Raw genomic sequence first — 20,586 nt, forward strand, 5'->3', positions numbered from 1 at the left:
CAGACAGTGGGTTTAAAAGAGCACTGTCTATGAAATTGGATTGGACCATCAACATGGTTTTTCTGCCTCTAGTGTGACGACAGCCCACTATGATTCACCTCTCAGGTGTATTTCTGGAAATCGACAATTAATAATATCAATAACACCTCCTGTGTATGTGTGTGTGTAGCTATTTATATATCCCAGCTTCCAGAATCTGCTTCAGTGAATCAAATAACGAACCACATGACACCGAGGATGTTTTGATAGATTTTTTTCTTGACTTTTATATTTTTAAAAACAAACAAAAAATAACAGATTAAATAAAATTTACAGTAGACATATGCAATCATTGTGCACTTTAACTACTTCTTCTGATACGTTCTGCACAGCTGTCAACGAAAAAACGCAAACACAATGGGGTTGGGGTTGGGGGGTTGGGGTTGGGGTTGGGGGGGTGGGGGGGGGGGGCAGTGGTGGGAGAGAGAAGGGGACAGAAGAAGAGAGGTAGAGGGCAGTAAGGAGGCAACGAATGGAGAGACTGTGGGAAGGAAAAGAGGGTTGAAGAGGGAAGGAGTAAAGGATAAAGGAAGGCCTAAACTTATCCACTGGGGGTGGGGGGGTGGGGGGGGGGGAGAAAAAAAAAATCACTGAATATATAGATTTCTTTTATTCCTTACATCACTTATATAAATATATCGAACCAAAAAAAAAAAAGAAAAAAAAAAGAACAATACTCTTCTGAGAAAAAACAGCGCAATACAGAAACCCACAACAGCAGTAAGGCAAACAGAAAGCAAGAGAGGAGAGAGCAGTGAGAGAGTACATGAGAGGGAGAGAGGGACAGAGAGAGGAAGATAGAGCAAGGGGAGGCAGTATGAGACGTGGCAAGAAAAGAGAGAGAGAGAGAGAGGGGTGGGGGGGGGAGCAAAAGGCAGAGAGAGCGCGCAACTGTGCGTATGAAAGTTTATAAATATGTGAGATTAAGAGAGGATAGGGGCAGATGGGAGAGTGGAGGTAGGAGGAGGGAGGGAGGAGAGAAAGCATAGACAGAAAAGAGGAGGAAAGGGAGGAAGGCTGGAGAGCGGAGGGACGAGGAAGAGGAGGGGAAGGTTTGACTGAGGTCGACTGTCCAGTGTGTTCTTGTTATGTGCTACGTGACCCTGTTGCCTGCGTTTGTGTGCGAGATCTGCATGTGTGTCTGTGTGGGAGAGTGTGTGTATGCATGCGTGTGTGTGCGTGTGTGTGTGTGCGTGTGTGTGTGTGTGTGTGTGTGGAATTGCACGTGTTTTTTGTATAATTGGCAGCACACATTCCACGGCAACAGTGAAACATGCTCACGTGTCTTGTGTGCTCTTCTGGTATATAAATATAAAACAAAAAACAAAGAATAAAAACAAACAAAAAATCATATTTGCAAACAAACACCAGCCACCTTATGATTCACACCTTCTTCCCTTTTATGCATTTGACACACCTTGATCATCGTCCAAGTTTCCATTTTTTTTTATTTTACACTGAGAGCAGTCCCCCTCAGTCCTCCTTCCTTTTCCACCACTCGACCAGGAGTCTCTCTCTTTCTTTGTCTTTCTTTCCCTCTCTTTCTTTCCTCCCCCTCTCTTTTACTTTCACTGAGAACTGGCCCTCTCCAGCACACGCAGGTCATAGTTCTTTTTGGCGGCCCTCAGTTTGAAGAGGCAGGCCCCGCTGTTGTTGAGTTTGAAGGAAGCACTCTGTGCAGCCATGGTGCTGGGGAACACTGCCACCACTGTGTAGAGGTGGGCCGGGTCGTGGCCGTCGCCCTTCCCTCCCCCGGGCCCGGCACCGGCTCCCGCCCCGGCAGGCCCTGCACCAGGGCAGGGGCCGCAGCCTCCTGCTCCTCCCCGGCCTCCCTGGGGGTCCTTCAGCCACTGGATCTTGGCACCGCACATCGACAGCTGATTGAAGAGCTTCTCAGCTTCGGGGCGTGAAATCCCCTCTGGCAGGTCCGTTACCTCGAGAACTCGACTTACCACTGGGTTGAGGAGAAACAGGGAGAATCAGAGCGAGAGATGAGATGTAGAGCAGGCTCGATTGCTCAAACTGTATTTTTCACTTCTCTCTATAATAGCTGGACTCTGTGTTTGTTCATGCAAAATGATTTTTGCAATACATAGTGCTTAGTGGAATTACAATATGCACTCTTTAGGCTGCGCAGAGCCCTACATAATGGAAATACAGTGTGCACTCGTACACCAGACAGTAAAAGACAGTAAGTCAAACCAGCATGAGCCGGCTCTAGGTTGGTGCACGGAACATCCACATACCAGGAAGTAGCTTGGTGATTTCCGAACTTAAGTGCATGAACAAAAATATTTTGTTCAGCCATTCTCTTGGTTACAACAACACTGTCCTATCACAGCACTTTGGTGTGTACAGGTGGAGTTTTTAAAGTCAATAGTTTCACTCGCTCCCATCATGCATAAACCCCACCCCTCCACCTGAGCACCTTGAAAGTGTTAGCGCACTTGATAATTAAGAGCAAAGTGGCTTGGGGAATTGAAATCAGAGCGGTTTGAAAATAGAAGACCTTGTAGGAGTGTTTATAGCAAAACCTGCAGGAAAACACGATCATGTCCTAACACTGGTAGAGGATGTTATGCTCATCTGTATCTTCAAAGAACAAAACTTCCCGCACACCGTCTCATCACTTGTACTCACTTTATTCAAATGACGTTCCGGTCATTAGACCTTCATCAGGAGAGAGTGTGCATGAAGTTTTGTTCTTTTAATTTTCATGGTTATTTTTTCCTACATGTCACTAAGGCATTGCAGGTGTGCAAGAGCTTTTTATCTTTTTGTGAAGCACATCTGTATCTTACCAACATCGGTGGTGCCGAGATCCGTTGATGCAGATTTGAGGGTTTGTTTTTTCCCTCGTGCCCCATGTTTCATTACTCCTTGGCCCTTTAATACAATAAAACAGATTATATGGCTGATTATTAACATGCAATAATACAGCAGGACAGTAGATGGGGGTATAAGCAGTCAATAGGAGGCTTAGACTGAGTTGTGTGGTAGTTGGAGATGCAGACAATCGTAACGTACAGCAGAGGGCACAAGAGAAGTGGGGTAGGCTGCAGCAGAGGAGAGAATCATGACCAGGTTATCAGTCAGTATTCGGCCTCCAATTGGATGGTCGAAAAAAGAAAACTTTTACCTTCTCACAACTACACAAAAAGGCGCTGAGATGAAAAGATTTTAAATAAATTTCAACACAGCCCACGTTTTGTGAGAAAAAAGTGCTGAGACATTAAATTTTTGGTTGCTGCTATACATTTAAGATCCTGTAATCCTGTAAATGTGGTGGAAATGAATTTAACTATACAGAATTTTAATTAGTCTAGAATTTTTTTTTTTCACAAATATTTGATCCTACTTTGTTGAAATGTTTATTTACAATAAAAAAGCCAGAGAAAGGAATGCAAATAGCCATTTGAGTGTTTAATAAATTTGAACACAGTATGAGCAAACTAATTAGCTATAATCAGCTTAAACTCTTGTTTTTCTTATTTTTGTTATATTTGCATAGGACAGATCAATTTACCACCATGGAAGCCCAAGAGCTCCAAGCTCATTCAGTGAATTCCAAGCAGCGCTTTGATGGCTTGTGTGATATTGAGGTGGGGAGGACACTTGAATCAATAGCTTGGCGCTTACTGATGGTGACAACTTAAACACTATATTTTCAGTGATTGTGCATGATTCTGCAGCTCATCTCATCTCACACAGAAGATCAAGAATTCTGTGGCTGAAGTCCAACTCCACAACAACGTCTACCTTCACAGAACCAGAGAATTCTATGGCAACTAGTTTGTCGCAATTAAATGAAAACTGACTTTTCCACCTTGTTAGCCATTTCTCCATATCATAATGTACACCTATGTAACAATACATGTAAAAAAAAATTACAAAATGTTTACATTACAAAAAGTTTTTATATCAAAATTCTATTCCTTGTACTTCTTGGAAAACGGCATATTACCAGTAGGCCTACATAAAAATAGTACCATCATAGATGTTTAACAACCCCCCCTCTGCCTCTGTCATATAAAACCTGCAATAACTTTCCACAACTTTCAAAGTGACACGAGTGGCAACATGGTGCGACAATGTATTTGTGTTCACACCTGAAAACACAGTCTCCTTTTCCAAGGACAGATTAACTGTAGTTAATCTGTACTTTTAGTACCTTTGGTACTGTTCGTCACATGTGAGCATAAGAATATAAAAAGTTCTATGCAAGCCTCAACTTGATAGAGAATCCTTTCTCTTTTTTGGTAAGCAGTTTTCGGGTCCTCTCTACCCTTAGTCCTTTTCCCAGGACGCCATGGTTGTGGTTGCGGCGGCCGGAATTTATTCATTTGTAAGAATCTGGAATTTGTGACAGCTCAAGATTAAGTGCAAAGCATTTTTGAACTTTTGAACAGTCCTTCCCCTGCATTATATCTCGCCCCAACATCTCCGGAAATAAATCAAATTAAGGAAGCAAGACACCATCAAATTGCCGCTTCCTTGTGACTCTAAGAGCAGATTCAATTATCAAGCAAGACTTTGGCTACTGAAAGTCACCAAGGACCTAAAAGACCTAAATGTTTCCTAACATAATGTTCACTAAGCAAATGCTGCCAGTCACCTGATACTGACTGAATAACTGGAAGTAAAAAAAAAAAAAAGAAAAGAAATTCAGACCCTTCAATGTCACAATCTTTTTAGGTAGAAGGGCTAAGGCCACATCCACACTAATACGTTTTCGTTTTAAAACGCATAACTTTTGCTACGTTTACGGCTAGCGTCCACACTACTCCGGTGTTTTCGGACCCCTAAAACGGAGACTTTTGAAAACGCTGCTGACTCCGTTTTAGTTCGAAAACTCCGGGATTGCGTTTTAGTCTGGACGGGCGGAAACGGAGACTTTTGAAAACGATGACGCAGACACCCACGTTCGCTTCCTGATTGGGTCTTATCAGTCACGACGTCCGCCTTGACCGCCTTATACTCGTGTGTTACTTTCAGCAACAGTTCCACCTCGTCGTCGGTCCAAGCAAAGAAATCTCTGGTCGTACTTTTCGCCATTGCTGTTCTTCCTCCGTAGTATTTTCTGCAACTAAGCAACCAACTGCAGAGTAGACAATCTGCTTCCTGTTTACACTGGCACGCGCATGCCCAGTGTACGTGAATGGTCATGTGATATGCGTTTTCAGGCATGTTAGTATGGACGGAGATTATTTCTGAAACGCTCGTGTGGACGGAGATCGTTTTCGTTTTAAAACGGCGTTTTAAAACGAAAACGTATTAGTGTGGATGTGGCCTAAGTTGGGAGGGGATCCAGTACTGACCTGATGGGAGCTGTAGGAGGACTGGCCGTGCATGAGGGGAGGAGGACACAGGCTATACTGGAGAGGCTGGCCCAGCAGAGAGTAGCGCCCGTCACCTAAACAACATACGCCACAAGTTAAAGTGAAAAAGATGAATCCCGAAATACTTAATTTAGTATTATACTGTTCCAGCAGAGAACAGTTGGACCTTTTTACCAAACTAACATACAGCAATAAGCAATAAAACAGGAGATGGAGAAGGAGTTCAAAATTAATTTCCAATATTGTAAAACTGGAAGAATTAAAGTATCTCAATGGAGTCACTTCTCCTTGCTAAATGTGGCTGTCATACAGAAGTTAAAAGATGAAGCTTGATATGGAAAAGAGTCCATGATCTCTACACATGACTTGGAGTAGAGTTACGTGTAGGCCTGCACCTGCAAAGCAACCAAAGCCATTCGGATTTGGGTCAAAGGGCTTGAACGTGGCTCACTATTTGGGTGTTTTTGTCTTGTGAAGATGGTGTGATGAAGGCTTGCGTCATTGTGGTATTATGGGGATGGTGGACTGATGAAAGTCTCTGTTTGTACGTGTGCTCATGCATTCGTAAGTGTGTGTGTATTTGGCAGGTAAAGGTATTGTGGCTCTGACTGTGAGTATAGGTCAGAGGATTGGGGCAGGGTAAAGCATGTGTGGGTGCGAGGGGTTTGAGCGGCACGGTGCCAGTCGTGAGTCTGCTGCCGTGAGGTGGTCAAGGCCCTTTGGTTTGGGGCCAACAGCAACATGACAAGGTTTAGAGGTTCACTGTGGAAGTGGGTGAAAGGGCGAGAGCCGGAGCAGGGGTTAAAAAACACAGCTGCAACAACTTGAAAGGCAGTTGGTGTGTATTTGCACGTGGACTTAATGGTAATAGTTGATGCTGATGTGCACAGAAAGCGCATGTAATGTGTAGTATGTATGTGTGTTGCTGTGCATGTGTAACATTTATGTGTACATCTGTGAGTGTGGATGGTGTAGTGGTGACGACAGTGTTTCCAGTGTCAGGACCATGACCACTCTCACTGTACTTAAAATGTACTTTCAACACAAATCATTTTGATATGAAATCTTGTTACCAAGGAGAACATAAAATAAGGCAGCCTCATCGCCCGCTACATGAGTTTAACTTGTCTACCCTGAGGCTAGATAAGACTGTCAGACTGGCGGCAGAATGTGGCGACATATTGTTGGAGTTAAGAGGCCACCAGAAATGGATAATAAGGGAAGTGTTGCGTTGCTGCAAGCAAAGGAGACAGCGAGGCCAAAGAAAAAAACAAAAAACTTTTTTTTTTTTTCGAACAGTCTAGCTAAACTGTAACTGTATCCAATTCCAGGAAAAACCCCGGGAACCCTGTTACCTTGCGCTGGTCCTCCAGGCCGGGGAAACTGGGAGATGAGGGGTAATGGTCCCAGGCCTGGACAGACGCTGCTGACGCTGCCGGAGGGAGACGGGGTGGGAGACTGTGTGGGGGAGGCCAGGGGGCTGGTCAGCTGGGTACTGGCCTGGACACACAAGGAGAAATGGAGAGGAAAAGTACTATTTGATTAGGGGTGTCACGATTCCGATTCTAAATCGAAAATCGATCGAAATGAGCGTTCGATTTCGACCTTCGAAATCACAAGCAGGTTCGCGATTCTCCCAGTATTTTTTTTCTCTCCAACCCTGCCTACTTGCACGCGTCTGAAGAAAAAAAAACAACAACAACGTTTCAACGACGACACAGCGTAGCTGCTAGAGAGCGCCCGTTCTATATTTCACTATAGCGCCCAAGAGCGCCCGTCATTTTAAAATCGTTTAAAATGTACCAAAAGCTGAAAATCAAGTTATCAGCTTTGTTTTATATATACACTTTACGGACGGAAGGATCTGTTTTGTTGTCATAATGTGAATGTTGACACTGAAGTAATGGACGCCCTGAATCGCCTTGCCATGTATTTGGTACCAAATTAAAGGGAAAGTTGTGTTTTTTTTAAATGGAAAAACTTTGAAAAAATTTGACCATATGGCCTTAGTGTGGTACATTCCAAAAAAAAAATATGGCAGTTATATCACACTTGATACCATCTTTTTAAAGAAGAATTTGAAAATGTAAATGACAGTTGTCAGGGCATAAAACCAATGATCTGTCTTTACAAATCCAGACTCGATAGTCTAACCTGACCTTAAAATCGAAAGTCAAATCGAATCGTGGATTTGGAGAATCGTGACACCCCTATATTTGATAGATGAACCCCATGTTCCTGGTCACATTATACACACATCCTCAGCACTTCATCACTCCACTCAAACTTTTTTTTTTTTTTAATACAAAACACACAATAGACAAGGCAATTCAAAAGACAACACTGCATAACAAAACAACAAAACAGAAATAAAGATAACAAGGGGGGGGGGGATGCAAGGGTGACACCCAGAGCCCGCAACAGCATTCGACAGGCTTTTACTCCACTCAAACTCAAAGGGTCATACACATAAGCTACACACACACACACACACTACAGAAACATGAGATCCCCTGCAGATATCATCATGACCTTGCTGGTGGAGCAAGGTCATGATGGGCTCAGGATTTTTTTTGTTTTGTTTTTTGAAAGAGTTCCCCTTTGCCTATTAATGGACTGTTGCCAATATTAATCCAGACGTGTTTTTGGAGGGGACCTTTGCGTGTGTGTGTGTGTGCGTGTGTGTGTGTGTACCTGTGGAGTGTTGTCAGGTTTGTAGAGCTCTCCTGGCTTGCTGGGCCTCTGCTCTATGCTGTAGTACTTGCATGGGTTCCACTGGACCAGAGGAGGATTCTGGGAAGGCTGTGGTCCATTGGGGACGCTGAGCTGCATGACCATGACCCCAGGCCCGGGGGGTGGTACTCCTGAAAATGGACACAAACACAGACACACACAAATAGTTAAAAGGGGAATTAAGTAATTTATGACATTTATCGACTTCTATAGGCCACCAAGAAATTGCAACACTGCCAGGTGATGTACAGTATATGTAGTATGTATATGATGTAAATGTAGTATGGTATATAGTGATGTTATGTGCTTGTGATAAGTCTATATAAATAAACATGACTAGACTAGGTCTCTGGCACAGCTTACGTTGGCCTGTAATTGACACAAATAATGTCACATTTTCACAAAAGAATGAGTAAGCTAGCTAATTAAAACAGAGATCCAACAAATCTAGTGAAGATGCAATACATCACAATGCAAAACTGAACACTAGATTGGTGCTAGTTTCAAGCTCACCACCTGTTTTGTCTACCAACATAACAGCTTAAAGTATCAAACCCAAGCAGATCAATTGTACATTCACAATTTCCGATAATTCCCAACATCTAGGCTAAGCTGATGACATCACACAAACAACAGAAATCAAGACGACCCAAGGCAACCTGCTTAGGCCTATGCATGATTTTAGTCTCAGAGGAGGTGAATCTTCAAGTGCATGGCATTCACACTGCTTTTGGAATAAATAATGAATTTAGCTTGGAAAAAGGAAATACGAATGAAAATTTGACCAATCCATTACTATTTTAACAAATAATTTTAAACTATATTATAAAAAATGTAATTATAATTATCATCATCATATAGAGTCATCAGTAAACAGGTAGTTGCAGTCTATGAGGCCTACTCGTACAAAATGTTCCTCATTGTGACAGTCAGCCAATGACTCCAACAGGTCAGTTGGACAAACTTGGCAAGTTGCCTTGATGACCAACTAGTGTACCGATGTTTCACACCTGAGCACACAGCACAAAACAAAGCTGATGTTGAAAGGTTAGAGTGATCATCAACTTAAGCCAAACTGAGTGCTTAAGGCCTTTGCAAAATTTAGGTTTTCCAGGTTTTCTTTAAACATTACCTTTTCTAAGGACAATAATTTTGAGGTTTAACAAGTGAACCCTGCCTCCCTCTATCTAACCTTTTCTCTGTAAACCTTTCACCTATTTTCCACCATGAGTCAATGCACTGTTTGCAGTGACACAGCACGATGGGATTTTATAGTTTAGTGTTTATATTGGCATTTATACAGTACATCTGTCCAGTCTGATCACTTATGTTTGGGATGGCACTGGGATGGGCTTTACTTTGTTCTAGGGGATGAAGTCCTGATGAGGCTAATGCAACCCATTCTGGAAATCAATTAAATGAAAAACAATTCTTAGGTGTGTGTAGATGTGTCTGTTTTTGCCCTATTTTGCTCATTCATTTTGAAGCATTATGCCTATAAATAAAATTTAAAAAAGAAATTCATAGAATATTGCTAGTCAGAAAAAATGCTTAGGTGGGCCATCAGTCAGTTCAATTGCCAGGTGAAGCTATACCACTACGCCACCTCGGGCCACCAAGTCTCACCTGAATATTGCTGCTGCAACTGCTGAGGGTTGCAGGGGGACGGTGACTGTGTGATCTGATACTGCTCAGAGCTGGGGGGCTGCAGGTAACCTACTGACGGACTGGAAAGACAGACAGTCACACACAGTTGAGAAAAAGACACACATAGGGAATTCAGCACACACGTGCGGAGGACATGTGTGTTGCAGAATACACATATTGCAGAAAGAATGATAAAGGAAATTCATATACCAAGGAGTCACACACACACAAAAAGACACTTTCAGTGTTTGGCAGTCATCTGTAAACATATCACACCCATACACGGCTACGCTCTGCTGAGCTTAAATTACAATGTTAATGGTTTGCTTCAGCGGGCAAGTTAGCGAGAAGAATGCGGATGCACTCAGAGAAAACCCAAATACAGGAAGATAAAACATTTAAGGCATTATTGATTCCACTGGTGAGAATCTATACAACATTTAGCAACTTCATTTACAATATGCCAGCAGGTTCGGCCATTTACAGCTTGCTCATGCGGATGACAACGACATCAGCACAGTTAATGTAGCGAAAACAGCTTAATTGATATGTGGAAAGACTCCCACAAACAATTAACTGACTGCTATTTAGACAGTTTCCACCACGCAACAATGTCTACAGATGTAACATGTCACATTAATGACAACATACTTTGCATTGTTATGTGCATCTTATACATCGTGCCTAATGTTTATGTACTATGCATAGTGCTTTATATTTTACGCTATTCCTATGCCCCAGGGCCATTCACAGAGTATTAGTGAAAGGCTAATGGCTTGTCTGACCCTCTAATTCGTGTTATACTGATGTATAGTTCCACAAGCAATGAAGTGGAAAAAATGGAAAAGGCAGCTGTGACACCCAGCAGGGTCTTCTGGGGATTGTTTACAGCAAATTGTAAAAGTAAAAAACAAAACTTTATATGAATACAAAGTTCAGACAAACATTCTTTGAATTCACAGTGTTAGTCTCCTATTGATTATCAATGGAGTGACTGAAGGATATGGGTATGGCATAGTTTATTTTATTTCAACTATTGTAAAAAAAAAAGAGCATTGTCAAGGATTACACAATAAAGCCAGACTTATTTCCATCGTGGTCCTTGATTGTAAAAAGAAATATGACTGAAGGGTGAATGGCACCATAAATGAACATGAACATTTAAAAGAGGAAATTAAAGTGCAATTATCTTATGTTACAGAGGAGTCTGTATATAATTTGTAAAAAAAAAAAAAATGACTACAGTCTAGAATGGGGCTAACACTACTGTGGTTTGATACCTTGTGCTGTTCTGCTGTGTGGGGGTGATGACACTGTAGTAGACAGGCATGGGCCCCTGGACAGACTGGCTGACTGGCACCATCACCTGCTGCTGGTACTGCTGCTGCACCACCTGCTGAGACTCATTTCCCACTGGCACCTGGATAAGGGGAAAGGGTCAAGCAAAATGACACTATTTACAATAAATTAAAATTAATAGGTGATAATATCTGACTGCTGCCAAGGCCTACAAGTCAAAGACTAATGGGGGAGGTTATAAAGCAGAGACATGTTTGTTGAGCTACAAAACCCAATGGTAAGTTTATCATGGATTCTATGATGCCAGCATGAGAGACAACTGACCTGCAGTGAGTGTGAAATTGCTTTCAGTGGGAACTATCTCCCTTAAGCTCATTTATCTGGGAAAATGTAGCCATGTGTACTCAAGTGTCAGGGAACTGCTGCTTTATTTACCCTTTACTACTTACATTCTCTGACTGACTGAACACCAAGTCCTGTACCTGATATGAGGGCATCTGTGGGTATTGGACCATCATGCTTTGCATCTGTCCTCCCATGCCTGCCCTCTGGGAATTGAGCAGACCAGGATTTTGGGGCTGCTGCACCCCCATCATGCCCTGGTAGCTAGGCTGCTGGCTGGGCATCATGGTCTGGAGACCTGATGGGACGAGAGACGACAGGTGGAAAAGAGTTAGGCTAAGGTAGGAGAGGGAGAGGAGGGTACATTAGAGGAGAAAAGGGGAGGAAGGAGGAGGTAGAAGAGGGGAAAGCATGGTAGCTGGGATGTTGGCTTGGAGGAGAAACATCCTGTACAAGAGTAAGACTATGGTAGCGTGGCAGAGATGAATTGCATAGTTGTGTCCTGATTAAGCCCTGGTAGCATGAACACGGGCTGGGTATCATCTGGAGAACTGTGGGAAAAAGGAAGCAGGACACTAGTGTTGATACTTACAATTCACTGAATTGTTGCAGGTTTCAAAACTGCAATGTCTTAAAAATTACATTTATCTAAAAAATGAATTCGTTCATAAACTAGTTTTCACACAGCCCAAAATAATATATAAGCCCAAAATATTATGTAACATACAATGTGTAGTCCTTGCTCATCAGCTAAAATTAAAACTACTGAGGTGGTGGATGAATGGACACAATCCTAAGTTTATGTATAGCTTTGCACAACATTTTCATAAGAATAGCATTTTTAGTGCTATTCTAGGTGCACAAAAGCAATGCTTCCATAAAACATTTGTAGAGATATTCAGACACCAAATGGGCTTCACATCAATTGTTATGTTTAATCAATAACAATTCCAAGAATTGAGGTGGAAGAATGCCAGTATAAATCTTCACCATCACAAAGCTCATGTTTCAGACAAATTACAGACCAGGCAGCAGCCATGGACTGATGCAAGGTTTCACTGACCGCCAGGCCGATCATTATCCATGTTGATTTGGCAGGCCTTCACTATGCGCCAGAGTCCATTCAGCTAGTCAACAATGTCTATCTGTCAGTTACTGTATAAACACACACAGTCAACCTTCACAGGTCCCTAATGAAAAGAGGCTGAAGTATAACGCTACCATGGTTTTCCAAGTAGAAAGGAAAGTCTATTTTGGTCCAAGCATATTTGACTTGGCAGAAGGTTATTTAAAATCCACCTTTCACCTGGTAAACTTAGACAGTATGATTTAGCAGTTTCTTTGCCTAGGTACAATTTAATACGATTATAAAATATACTGGATTGTTTAAAAAAAATAAAAAAATAGATGTCAATTAACTCCTTTGTGCTCTTACATGTGTTCTTAAGAAGAACGGTAGAATATATCACAATACTAGATCTAAAAGAAGGTTTTACATAGCAAACAAGCACAAAATTACAACTAACAGTGCAATCATCCTGTTAACATAATACATTTCCCAATGTAGTAAATGTATGTCTTCTAAATTGACATTTTGTTTGTTTTCAGCAAAAAGTAACCCCCATGCTGGATGAGCATAAACATACTATGCTAGAATCTCTGCAGTATTGATAGCACCATTGCTTTGACATTTGCTTTCAAAGTAAATTTTGTCACTTGGGCATCCAACCAATTGAGGCAAAGTCTGAAGCAGGGGAGTTTCACTCTGAGTTGTCAAATCAGCTGCGTGCAGATTGCCACTGGCTCGGTGGGTAGGGGAGGGAGGGGTTCAGCGCATTAGTCTTCCTGTTTTCCTTCAAACTTACCTACCATGGCTTTAAATATATCTATACAAATTAATAAAATCTGAGAAGTTACTTTGACCAACACTGCTTTAAGAAAGGTCTCGATGACATTAAACCCGAAAAAGTTGTAATCTTCTATGATCAACGTTTTCTTATCAAAGCCAACATCAGACCCTGTGCCATTCATTGCATTTCATACTGGTGGTGCCCCTTCCTCTCATTATTCCCTTCTCTCTAAATGTGTTTTCAAGTATGTGTGTGTGTATGTGTCTATATATGTATGTGCCTGTATGTGTGTGTGCAAGTGTGTGTGAATGTGGTGTATTGGGGACTCAGGGAAGACGGGGAATATACACTATATATAAGTTGCATATAAGTTGCTTACCGTCTATCTGCCACTTCAAAAAAAATTCAAAATGTTCTACAATATAGTACTTAAAGCTACACTTGGCAATTTCGCATGTTGGCAGCTCCAATTGGCAATGGTTACATCAATACCTAGAAATGATGAAATATGACGTCAGTAAATTGTACACAGCACACTCATGTTTACCAACCTGGCTGGTCTGTGATTGCTTTATACCAAAAGATACCAAAGGGCCGAGAGAGGCAAAAGATCTGGTGTCACACTGGTGAGTTCAGCTTTCTCTGGACGGAGAGCTTGCTCGCTGCTGTTCAAGAGATAGTTTGTATTTCACTCTTAAGTTTTGATTCCTCGCTTTCTGTGGGCTGAGAAGTGTCCATATCCAACACCAGAAACTATGGCATCTCAATTGGGATGATGGGATGCTCCTCTCTATTGCAGCCACGCTTTGTGATTTAGGCTGATAAGATGGGTGTATTTTTACATGAAAATATTGTGTCCAGCTTTATAGTATAACATTTATAACATTATTAACTTATGAGTATCCCCACACCTGCCTGTCCTTTTTTTCAACTAATGCGAATATTTCAAAGTCCTCAAGTTTATTGTTGTGCCCATTCCAAAAGCTACTCAGAGCCTGCAAGCCTCCACCACGCACCAACAACAACCTACTATAGTCTGCTTTTAAGTGTCATGTCATTTTTTTTCTGTTTAATTTCCACTAACTAAATGTAACCATTTGAAAGGAAAATAAAAGTAATGAAATGCAAGAAAGTATCTAACAACTGATTACATATACATTGAAAAAAGGAATGTGTTAAGTTACTTGTGTGTAAGTGTGTAAGCACAGAACCTTTATTTTGACAACACTAACGTGACGTGATCAATTGGTCTGGGACAGAAGCATAGGAATGGATACAGTTTGGAGATTTTAAGCCTTCATTTTATATATTAAGAAATGGCCAGGTGAATCATGCATAGTATTGACAAGTGAGAAGCACTCCTCTGTAATCGTTCTGCATAAATTAGGTGTGTGTAGACATGTCCGTTTTTGCTCTATTTTGCTCATAGCAGCAAGTGTGCCTTTCTGTACAAATCGTAACTGAACGCAGTGAATGTACAGGTCCGTTTAAGGTCTGTTTATATCTATCTATCTAAAATCCTGGTATAATCTACTACAGTATAGTGTGGTAAAATACTAACCTGACTGCTGTGTGGGTTGAGGCATGGGTTGTGTGCGCTGGGCAGGGTAAGACACCTGGTGGGACATGGGCTGGGGCACACGGTACTGCTGGCCCGAACTGGGGTACTGACCAGGGGGGTAGTATGACACCTGTATCTGCAGAGAGAAAATAAGAAAAGGGGGAAGAGACAAAGGAGAGTTACTTTAGGGGACAATACACCTTGACTGAAGAGAAATAAATTAGAATCAAGAAGATAAAAGAGTAACTGTTGGTAAATCACACTGAATCAGATGGTCAGTAAAGCAATAAGCCATGGGAGACATAACTGTTCTAAAATCACTGAAAATCACAGAGGTGTTAGGCACAATTCAAAGAGACGTTTCTTCTGCCAAGCAATATGGTTCTTGAACAATAGCTTTAGTGCATTCATATTTTTAAACAGTTATGCTGTTACAAGTTTACATAATTATTTGACACACGTTTTGAATGTGACTCAGCCAATCAGAACTGAGGACCAGAACTATCCATTTTATAAAAGAGGGGTCTGCTTTATAAGCCAGTTGGTGCAAAATGAGCTCAGTAAGCAAATTGTCAGGGCCTCGCTATCATGGATCAGTTGGAACACATTGGTGGTTTAGCAGTACACCAAAAGAATTCCAGCCTCTGTTTCCTCATTAGTGTGCGGCAGCAACAATGAGGCGCACAAACAATGAGACTGTTCAGTGGAAAGAGTATCAACTAAACACAATGCACAGTGGTTATGGAGGCACAAGAGTTGAAGCTTGCTCCCTTTAGTTACCAGTTTGGGTTTCAGAGCACTGTGGCTTACACAACTAGGCTAAATGTAGCTGCCCCCCCTCCACCCCTTCCCAAAAGAGGCAACAAAAGGACACAGAGAGGAAGTGAAAGTTAGGAGGATCGATAGCTGCTGCCTCCACCTTCATCTGCATACATGACAACATTCAGCCAGTCTACAGGCTGCAGGGGTGTCAATATTTGCACTCCTGTTACATTGTCGACCACCCACACACCAAAGAACACCGTGCATCTTCCTTTCTCAGGCAATACTGTTTATACAAGTATGAATATCACAGGACAAGGAGGATATAGAGAGGTGTGTAGGGTGATAAAAGGCACAAGGAGACAGTGTCTATATGGATCAGAGCTTGGAACTACAAAATAAAAAGTGTTAGTATCAGAGTACAGGGATGGAAAGGTGTAAAAAAACATAGGAAACTGGAAGAGAGATAGAATAACACTGGAAAAATTCCACAAAGAGCTTTTTTTTTTAAACATACAGTTACATGCCAAAACAACACTATTTGCAAGCTCTACAATTGCAAACAGATGCTACATATGAGTATATTATTTAATAACAAAATCACACAAGTAGATGAAAAATATACATATAAAAACAATACAGTCTTTGGGTTGCAATGTAGTCTATGTACAATGTAAAATGTGCACCTGATTTACTGTGACAGAGATAGACTGTGGCTCTGGGCTAGTCTAATTTACTAGTGATTTGAAGGGCATGCTCTAGTGGACCAGCTGCTTTAAGGGGGCATTGCTGACCCTAAATTTCCCTCACAACAATGAACCAGTGTTGGATGTGTTAACTAAACTCCTAAAAACACCCCTACAGACTCTTGCCCTCTACAACTTGGCCCCAAAGCTACATTACAGGTCCTAATTTCCCCCATGGGGTGCAGAGTGGTCAATTCAGTTTAGCCCTCTCTCCTCCAATGAATTCTAATAAATACTTTATGGATTCAAGCAAGAGCCAAAGGGAGGGAAGGAAGAGAGTGTGTGAGCGAGAAAAAGAGTGCGAGAACTCATTATTGTCACCACCTCTGCAATCAGAAGAATGTGACAATCTAGCTCACTGGCTGACTGACTGAGACCAAGCTTGTGAAGGTGATGCATGGCGTTCTGAGTGAGAAGATCAGACTCCCCACTGGCTGAACCCTGCTACATCACAGGAATCATAATACTGACATCACACTTCGCACACAGTCTGAGAGCTGGTTCACTGGGTACAAGTTTACAGAAGAAAAGTTACTGTCAAGACTGAATGTTTCCACCTTTCAAAAACTTTATTGAGTTTGTTTTGTTTAGATTTCCATGGCATATCTGCATTATTGGATAGTTTTACAGTGGAGAGAGTCAGGCAAGATGTAGAGAGAGAGCGAGGGGGAAGACATGCAACAAAGGTCCAGATTCTAACTTACGCCACTGCAGTTAAATGGTATGTGTCTGAGCCAACTGAGCCAGGACACACTCAGTTGTTGTTTTGACATGTAGCCTTACTTCTGGTTTGTATCTACTGACAAAGCAGTTGCTGTCTATGTAGGGGTGGGCAGTATGGACGAAATATCATATTGCAATATTTTCAGATATCACAATTCACGATATGCATCACAATATTTTTCATTTGGATTTTCTAAGGCTAAGTTGCAAGTTACTGAAAAGTACAACACAACTGATAACAGCACAGTACTCCATTTGTGGCTTTAAACAAAGTATATGCCAAAACAAAAGAAATTGTCATAACATTTATAATTTTTTGAACGCAAGTTAAGTTATAACTTAAAAGGAACCCCAAAATAAAAAAATTAAAAAATCAGTCATTACCCACTCAGCCCCATGTCAGTCGAAACTCCACTGAAATTAGTAGGAACACCAAACACAGTGAGTTAGCCCCCGTAGTTCCATCTCAGCAGTTAACAGGGCCATCTTTTTGCAGCTCCACAAAAAGCATATGTTCATTAAATTTCTCTCAACAGCTCGTGCAGTATAATCCAAGTGTTGTGAGTCCAACAGTCCAATATTTACATCATTATTTCCTATATTTTCCTCACTAACAATGTTCTGATCACGCACAAACCCTACATTTTGACAGAAGACTGGTGGTACTTGCTACTGTAGGGTGCACGCAAGTTGTATGCGCTGCTGGCACATTCTAGAACAAAGCATTGTCTGATTAAAATATAGTATGTAATGAGGTAAATATTGGACACTGGGAGCCACAGTGCAATTGTTTGCTACAGAACACTTGACTTATGCTGCACAAATTGAATTATGCTTTTTTTGGAGCTTCAAAGGAGTTTGAACATACATGGGAGTGAGTAGATGACATAAATCGCATTTCGGGGTGAACTGTTCAATTTATTAAAACAAAAATGCATGACAAATAAAAGCTAATCAGGAATTCTGAAATTTACATCAATACCGTTTCTGACAGGGCATCAGTGTTTGGTCAGTTTGGCTATCCTCAAAGATGTACTCGAGCAAGATGTTGAACACCACAATTCTACACTTTCAGTTCATGGACTAACCAGTTCCTAATGGAGGTTGAAGATGGTGCACTTAGTTCTATGTTTAAAAAGAGCTAAACTAATCCCCATTCTGGCGGTAATTTTTGAGTTTTCAAACAAAGTAAAAAAGGGAACCATTAATCATAGCAAATGACTACCATACATGAAACCAGTAAATGCATTTTTGAGGATTTGTTGATAAGGCAAGTTGTGCAGTAATGCACATCATGTATTACCTACCCCTATGTCTGAGTGATGCAAGGCAGAAATCAAGTTTCATCTCTGTGGATCTGGCTATGTGTGTTAACAAGGTGCAGTGATGATCACACTGTGTACCCTTCTCTCTTTCATCAGCAAATCTTTACATTAACACTCACTGATATGAGGTGTTAGGAACATGATCCTCCACACTGGTGCTCATCTGAAGGGAGCAGGAACACTCTGATGTAAACCAAGATGGTGTCCACAGCATGTTTGAAATAAATAAATGTTCAAAGGAAAAATACACCCTAAAAGACTAACAGCTATTAGTAATGCACCTCGCATTTCTGGTTCCATTTTGTTGTATTTTTCTTATTCCAATGGAAAATTGGCCAAATGTAGACGACATGACGTTGAGATATTTCCAGCGCAAATAAAATGGTGTTTAATAGGAGGAAAACTTGGGAATCTCTCAGAATCAAAGAGCAAGGTCTTCTTACTAGACTTATCACTTTGCACCAATGATCAACAATCATAATCATACAGGGAGAAATCCATCGTACAGATACCAATTTCTCCACCGACAGTAGCCTCAATAGACCATAATACAATGCAGCCACAAGACACATTGCATTTTGAGTAAAGGGCGCAGGACACTTTTTTCAACCTGAAACTCTCGCTCTCTTCTCTTACTAGTGCTCTCTCCACCTTCACCAAAAACCCAGCTGAATACCACAATTCCAGGTGAGTTCTCTGGGGAGTGTCAAAAGACATTCTGGGAAATGTAGGACATCACTAACTAAGTAGAAGTAATTGAGGCAGGTTGAGGGAAAGCGGATACAACAAAAAGGTAAATTATAATACATCATCACAAAATAACTGGAATTAACTGAACATCACAGATTGATGATATATAACAGTAAAAGTATCTGAGGGTGAAATTGTACTTTAAGCTATGCAAGCATGACCTGACCTCATACAATATGAGGTCAGGTTATTTTCCAATGGTCATTCACCCCTGTTAATTCAGCTGCTTTTAAAATATCTGTGGCCAGTCCTAGCATGTTACTGTGTACCCTGTTTGCACTTTAGATACTATGATATGAATTGATATGAATATCTCTATTAAACATTTGTAATGTCTTGCAAAACAAGCAGGAAGTCTCCTTGTTTAAACTGAATCTCAGTATCATCTCCCTCACCACTGGTCAACTGTACCTGAGCCACTTCTACAATCATTATGGTCACCCCACCATCATTAATGGGTTGTCTTTCACACACACACACACACACACACACACACACACACACACACAGGCAGGCAGTACCATAGACAACTGCAAAAGTTAGGTCGACAACATATCCTGCAGACCTGGAGCCAATAGTAACCATACAATATTTTATGGTATGTTTAAGCCTACAAAATGCAAAATGGGTGGTGTTTGCCACATAGCACAATACAAAGACTGCAATACAAAGAGCTTAGACAATTATAGAAAAATCTGTGACCATTTAGTAGATTTTTCTATGATGAACAATTTACCTGATACTATCTCACACAGTAATCTTGTTGAGGTAAACCCCTGCCATCTGCTACTCTAACCAGATTAAAACAAAAACTAACAATTATTTTGAAAAACCATTTCAGCTAGGTCTGATATCTTTTGTCTCGACCTGTGGAGAGTGCCATACCTGCTGGGGTGGAGGGGGCTGCATGTAGCCCTGTGGAGGCGGTGGGGCCTGCATGACGGGCTGGGATGGAGGAGGTGGAGGGGGTGGAGGATGGGGGTGTCCAGTGGTGGGCTGGTAGCCAGATGGAGGGGCCATAGGCTGAGCTGTGGTGGCCATGATGTAGCCTGTCTGAGGTGGAGGGTGCTGGGACAGCACAGTGGGAGGGGGCTGGTACATGGGGGGAGGCTCAGGGTTCTCACTGGAGCCCTGCCGACTCAGCGTCATCTGGCTGAACTGGGGCGGCAGCTCTTCTCCCTGGGAGGGATGGGAAGAATGTTATTGGTTTTGAGTAGGAAATTACCATTGTGATGAAATCTGGATTATAGCATACTGTATATAAAATACGCATCAACATTTTGACTGATATAGGTTAATTGTAATCATTGTGTTGACATTAACATTGTGTACATTGAGTGATGGTAATACAGTAGCCAATAGCAGGCTATAATGTGAAGCAGAAAAGATTAGTAGGAAGTTGGTGTGCAAGTTACTGTTGCGTAAATGATGAGCATGCTGAGTTATTGCCACATACAATGACATTATTCA

At 41.5% G+C, this 20,586-nt stretch overlaps 1 protein-coding gene across 2 annotated transcripts in view; it reads right to left on the reverse strand.

The window, feature by feature from the left end:
* Window positions 1-265: 265 nt before the first annotated feature.
* Window positions 266-20,586, reverse strand: part of r3hdm2 (R3H domain containing 2) — a 67,183-nt gene continuing 46,862 nt past the window's right edge. For both annotated transcript variants that reach the window (XM_078283681.1, XM_078283680.1), the window contains 10 exons: window positions 20,002-20,295; window positions 14,811-14,946; window positions 11,540-11,697; window positions 11,039-11,178; window positions 9,738-9,838; window positions 8,073-8,242; window positions 6,734-6,878; window positions 5,358-5,452; window positions 2,841-2,925; window positions 266-1,993 (listed from right to left, as the gene is read on the reverse strand). In XM_078283681.1, coding sequence (XP_078139807.1) covers window positions 1,608-1,993; window positions 2,841-2,925; window positions 5,358-5,452; window positions 6,734-6,878; window positions 8,073-8,242; window positions 9,738-9,838; window positions 11,039-11,178; window positions 11,540-11,697; window positions 14,811-14,946; window positions 20,002-20,295 — 1,710 coding nt within the window. In that variant the 3' untranslated portion in view covers window positions 266-1,607. The remainder of the gene's footprint in view (window positions 1,994-2,840; window positions 2,926-5,357; window positions 5,453-6,733; window positions 6,879-8,072; window positions 8,243-9,737; window positions 9,839-11,038; window positions 11,179-11,539; window positions 11,698-14,810; window positions 14,947-20,001; window positions 20,296-20,586) is intronic.

This window comes from Centroberyx gerrardi, chromosome 5, assembly GCF_048128805.1.
Source record: "Centroberyx gerrardi isolate f3 chromosome 5, fCenGer3.hap1.cur.20231027, whole genome shotgun sequence".
Lineage (NCBI taxonomy): Eukaryota > Metazoa > Chordata > Actinopteri > Beryciformes > Berycidae > Centroberyx > Centroberyx gerrardi.